This window comes from Arachis ipaensis, chromosome B09 (assembly GCF_000816755.2).
Source record: "Arachis ipaensis cultivar K30076 chromosome B09, Araip1.1, whole genome shotgun sequence".
In the NCBI taxonomy this organism is placed as follows: domain Eukaryota; kingdom Viridiplantae; phylum Streptophyta; class Magnoliopsida; order Fabales; family Fabaceae; genus Arachis; species Arachis ipaensis.
Genome location: NC_029793.2, coordinates 136,517,590 through 136,523,264, shown reverse-complemented (window position 1 = coordinate 136,523,264; position 5,675 = coordinate 136,517,590). Strand labels below are relative to the sequence as shown.

The 5,675-nt window shown below is 34.8% G+C and overlaps 1 protein-coding gene across 4 annotated transcripts; it reads left to right on the top strand.

Annotated features, from left to right (window-relative positions):
* Nucleotides 1,127-5,253, top strand: LOC107618133 (probable alkaline/neutral invertase D). 4 transcript variants are annotated; one of them, XM_016320089.2, is made up of 5 exons: nucleotides 1,127-1,540; nucleotides 2,142-2,573; nucleotides 2,688-3,119; nucleotides 3,415-3,976; nucleotides 4,663-5,253. In XM_016320089.2, the coding sequence occupies exons 2-5, from the start codon at nucleotides 2,196-2,198 to the stop codon at nucleotides 4,956-4,958; spliced, it is 1,668 nt and encodes a 555-aa protein (XP_016175575.1). In that variant the 5' UTR covers nucleotides 1,127-1,540; nucleotides 2,142-2,195; the 3' UTR covers nucleotides 4,959-5,253. The 4 variants fall into 4 exon arrangements, with proteins under 4 accessions (XP_016175575.1, XP_020966336.1, XP_020966337.1 ...); XM_021110677.1 differs by having other exon boundaries at nucleotides 1,154-1,234; XM_021110678.1 differs by having other exon boundaries at nucleotides 1,260-1,540; nucleotides 2,191-2,573.

Sequence of the window (5,675 nt, the reverse complement as noted above, 5' to 3'; positions counted from 1 at the left end):
GTAAATATTTGGATAAGATATTTACTAATAAAGTAATATAAGATATTTACTAATAAAGTAATAATTACTACCAGTAGATATTTGGATAAGATATTTAATATCATTACATATTTCATACTAATATACTACTAGTAATTACTAACCAGTAAATAAGATTTGGGCAAAATATTTAATATTGGTACATATTCAATACTACTAACTGTTAACGATTTTTTTTTGTTGTAACCATTTGAAGTCAAAGTCATTAAGACGAAATATTTAGTAATTAAAATAAATTAGTAAAAAAAGTCAAAATTTATTTTATTTAATATTCAGTAATAATTAATGAATATTAAATAAGATGAATTTTGATTTTTTTTAATATTACTAAGATAGATATTCTTCTTCTTTTTTTTTTCGGATAGTAGCTTACGTAATTTTCTATAATATCGCTAGTAAAAAATATTCTTGAAATACAATTATCAGTCACAACAATATATTTATATATTTTGTAATAAAATTATTAACTATTAAAATAATCAAATTTGACATAATAGAATGATATTTTTTATATTTATGCGGCATAATTAATTATTAGTAACACAACAAAGACAAATGGATCTGAATAAATTTACGGTTAAATTTAAAGTAACACACAATAAATATCATTCCATATCCATCCCTGTTTAGTCAATGGGGCCTTAATTTTTCCTTTTATTATGCACTAAATGCGTATCTCTAAAACTCAACTATCATATTCGAATTGTAAAAATAAATAAATTATAAAAAGAACACACACAAAAATGTACATATTTCATGCTTTAAACATCTAAAAAGCTTTGTCAAAACTCAAAACTCAAAAGTCAATTTTCTTTCATCCTCTGTACACAAAGAGAAGTCAATTTCCTTCATTTTTTATATCACATTTTTTATTTTAGAATATAGAAGGAGGAAAATTACAAGTTGAAATGTAGCTGTCGTACCGTGGGGCGTGGCACATAGAATCAGATCAATTTAAGAAATCCAGCCACCAACCCAAATTAATGAATCAATTAATTAATTAATTAATTTCCATAAAAAATTAAAAAAATAATAATATCCCTTTCAAAATTATAAATACACGCAGACACAAACACACATGCTCCTCGCTACCAAATCAGAAACGAAGAAACGCACGAGTCGGAAAAGAACAGAAGAGCAAAACGGTGTCGTTTTGCTGACGTGGATGATTCCTTGCCGCAACCGGCTAATACCGGTACTCCCCATTTCCCGAAAACGAAATTGTTAGAAAAGAAACGAAACTGGGTGAAACGGTCTCCGATTGGCTACTACGCTTTATCTCTCTTCAACTATTTCTCACTACTTTCTCTCTCTAAGTTGCTCCTCCGCGTTATAAATACGAGCTTTCGAGCTCACGTTAAATTTTTTCCCCTCTCTGTTTCTCTTCACTCTCTTCTTCTAGCTCTCCGGCAACCATTTCCCGGCGAACTCGCCGGACAATCACCGTTATTGCCACCGGAAAATCTCGCTCCACAGCCGCCACACCTCGCTCCTCCCTCAGGTTCGAACAACGCGATTCGCTTTTCTTTTTCCCGCTGGTTAACCTCAGATCTGTGTTTTTGGTTCATTTTTCCTGCTTATCGATGAATTGCGATCCTTCAGAATTCGAATCTCCATTTAGAGACATTCCTTGTTTCGCCGTAGTTCGGTGTTCGAGTCGTGAGATGATGTTTCATTCTTCTTTCCACTTTTCTTTTGGCTTTTAGCTCTTGCATCTGGATCTGTTACTTGTTTTTCTCGTTTGTTGCTTCATTTTGTGGTTTAGTTTTTGTTTTAAGTTGTGTGAATTTGTTGATGTTTGATGAGAGTTGAAAGATTTTGCTTCCTTTTTTTTTTGGTTATGCTAACAGCGTGTTGAGGAATTGTTTGGTTTTTCTTTAGATTTTACTCGCATTCGTGGAGCTTTAGTGTTAAGAAGAGTTATCTTTGAAATGTTATTTTAATCATTTGGATCGTGTTGATTTTGACTTCTGAGTGTGCTTTACGTTTCTGATGTTGTTTATTGTTTATTTTATACTCATTTGGGTGATATAAGTAATGTGGTTGTCCTGGATTTGTGTTTGACAGCTTTTCGTTTTCTCAACATTCTTGTTTGGTTGTAGATAATTTCTATTTCTGTATAATATCATTTGGCTATTGTTGGGGAAGTAGAGAAAATGGACGGGCATATTGGACTAAAGAAAATTGGCTCTCATGCCTCCATCTCTGAGATAGATGATTTTGATCTCTCACGTCTCCTTGACAAGCCAAGGTTGAATATTGAAAGGCAGAGATCATTCGATGAGAGGTCGCTTAGTGAGCTGTCTATCGGTTTGGCGAGAGGGGGCATGGATAACTATGACACTTACTCGCCTGGGGTAAGATCTGGTTTTGACACGCCAGCCTCTTCAACACGGAATTCATTTGAGCCTCATCCTATGGTTGCTGATGCCTGGGAATCCCTCCGGAAATCTCTAGTCCATTTCAGAGGGCAACCTGTTGGCACAATTGCAGCTGTTGATCATCAAGCGGAGGAGGTTCTGAACTATGATCAGGTGAATTCCAAGTCTGGATTTCTTGTTACTATTTTTTAGTGTGATTATTGAGGTTTTGAAAAATGTGACTCATTTTAGCTATGGAAACTTAATTGATACATTTTTCTTGCATAGGTCTTTGTTCGAGATTTTGTGCCAAGTGCTTTAGCCTTTCTGATGAATGGTGAACCAGATATTGTTAAGAACTTTTTGCTGAAGACCTTGCATCTTCAGGGTTGGGAAAAAAGAGTAGATCGATTTAAGCTTGGTGAAGGTGTAATGCCAGCTAGTTTCAAAGTCCTTCATGATCCTGTTAGGAAAACAGATACTCTTATTGCAGATTTTGGTGAAAGTGCAATTGGTAGAGTTGCTCCTGTTGACTCTGGATTCTGGTGGATTATCTTGCTTCGTGCATACACAAAGTCTACTGGGGATTTATCTCTGGCTGAATCACCGGATTGTCAAAAGGGAATGAAGCTAATATTGACTCTATGCCTGTCTGAGGGTTTTGATACCTTTCCAACTCTGCTTTGTGCTGATGGATGTTGCATGATTGATCGAAGAATGGTATGACATAGTTTGCAGTGTTGTTGCTTATGTTATATGACAATGAGAATGGTTGCTTGTTGGCTTGTTACATTCCATTATATATTACAAAGTTGGACCTTGGCTATTTTATAGTTCCAGGTGTTCCAATTTGCAAATGCAATTTTATTTTTGTTTCAGGTTTTGCCCTTATTCCTTTATTAGTTATTGTATGTAATTTCCAAGTCCTTGGGAACAAGCATTCACTTATATGTTCTGGTGATTTTTATTTTTGAAGAACCTCCATGTTTATTAATTATTTCTCCAACCTTTTCAGGGCATTTATGGGTATCCTATAGAGATTCAAGCACTTTTCTTCATGGCACTGCGATGTGCTTTATCAATGCTCAAACAGGACGATGCAGAAGGAAAAGAATGTGTAGAACGCATTGTGAAGCGTTTGCATGCTTTAAGTTATCACATGCGGAGTTACTTTTGGCTTGATTTCCAACAACTAAATGATATCTATCGGTATAAGACTGAGGAATACTCACATACTGCCGTCAACAAGTTCAATGTTATTCCTGACTCAATCCCAGAGTGGGTATTTGACTTTATGCCAACCCGTGGAGGCTACTTTATTGGAAATGTCAGTCCAGCCCGGATGGATTTTCGATGGTTTGCTTTAGGCAATTGTGTTGCAATTCTATCTTCTCTAGCTACTCCAGAGCAATCAATGGCTATCATGGATCTTATTGAAGCTCGTTGGGATGAGTTGGTTGGGGAAATGCCCCTAAAAATATCTTATCCTGCAATAGAGAGCCATGAGTGGCGAATTGTTACTGGTTGTGATCCAAAAAATACCAGATGGAGTTACCATAATGGAGGGTCTTGGCCAGGTTCTTCCTCTCTCTCATTGCTTTGTTACTTAGTTAAACTTAGAGTTCAGAGTACATTTAACTGACTCTTGGTCAATATAACTTCATTAGTAATTTTAAATATAGATTATTGTAACTTATGTTGCTAATTGATAAAATATATTCTATAGCTTTGATGTTGACCTAAGTTTAGGATGAGTTTAAACTAAATTAATCTTTCATCTTTTTCTCTCAACCATTTTACACATAGTTAACCTGGCTTGAAGAAATTACTTATTCTTGTTTGATAACATGAAATACTTATATTTATATGGCCAGTTCTAAGTTATGTCTTTACTCTTTACAAGGAACACTTCTGTGTAAAATATGTATATATTATCAAAAAGCAAGCTATCTGTATTCCCTTTTATTTACATATCGAGTATATAACAATAACAATTTTGTTTTCTAATCCCACAAAGTGTGCTGAACTGCTGATCATCAATTTGGCCGCAGGGCTAGCCACAATATGCTTACAGTGGGTTTCAAACCTTGGCACAATATTTTAACTACACTGACAATATTTTTCGATGTATTCTACAGTATTTCCAGTTCTTTTTTCACTGAACGATATTCTGATTCTTATCCTATACCTAGAAGCATTGCTGATAATTCATACATCTGGCATAAGTATTGAATTTTGGTGGCTTTCTTTTTCTCGTGTGCAGTGCTCCTGTGGCTAGTAACAGCGGCTTGCATTAAAACAGGGCGACCTCAAATAGCAAGACGTGCAATTGAGCTTGCTGAGAGTCGTTTGCTGAAGGATGGTTGGCCGGAATACTATGATGGTAAACTCGGGAGATATATTGGGAAACAGGCAAGAAAATATCAAACATGGTCTATTGCAGGTTATCTTGTGGCAAAGATGATGCTGGAGGACCCATCACACTTGGGTATGATTTCTCTTGAAGAAGACAAGCAGATGAAGCCAGTGATTAAAAGATCATCTTCTTGGACCTGCTAAAAAGACAAGGCGATAGATAAATAGTACAAAGAAAAAAAAAAGAATAGACACTTAGAAGGTGAGAGATATTATTCTTTCAAATATACATCACTATTCTTGGCAATTTCCTTTCTCGTAGGCTTGATTAAAAGTTTGGCTTGTGTAAAATAGTTGTTGATGAGATTGGGCATCATGCTCTTCCCAAATAAGATAAAGACACTCTCATTTCATTTGCTAAGTTTTCCATGCTTCTCTCTCACTTGCGTGGGATTATTAGTAAGAGAAGAAAGATATGAAACAATCTTCATTTGTTTGATATGCTCCTCTCTCTGTCTTGAGTGTTATCAACAAGGTTTCGATTAAAAAAGGCCGAGAACTGAGAACAGAATACATTATCTTCAGCTTCTTTTTAACCAGACGAATTTAGGCGCTGTTCACAAATCACATTTAAAAGAAATTCGATTTAGTGTGAAATCTCAAATCTTGACCTCAGTTAAATTTTATTGTTCTGTTTTTCATTTACCATGAATGCTATTTCGGACCACAGTACCCAAACTCTTCCTTATGGTCTGGTTGTTTCAAAGTTGTATTTAACTATTTCTTGAAAGAATTAACTTAAATAATTGTTTTCCAAAATCATTACGATTAAAATAATAATGATCTTTATATTCGGTTAAATATTTTAAAGCCGAAACGTGGTTTAGATAAAATAAAACTACTTTTAGAGACAAAAGATAA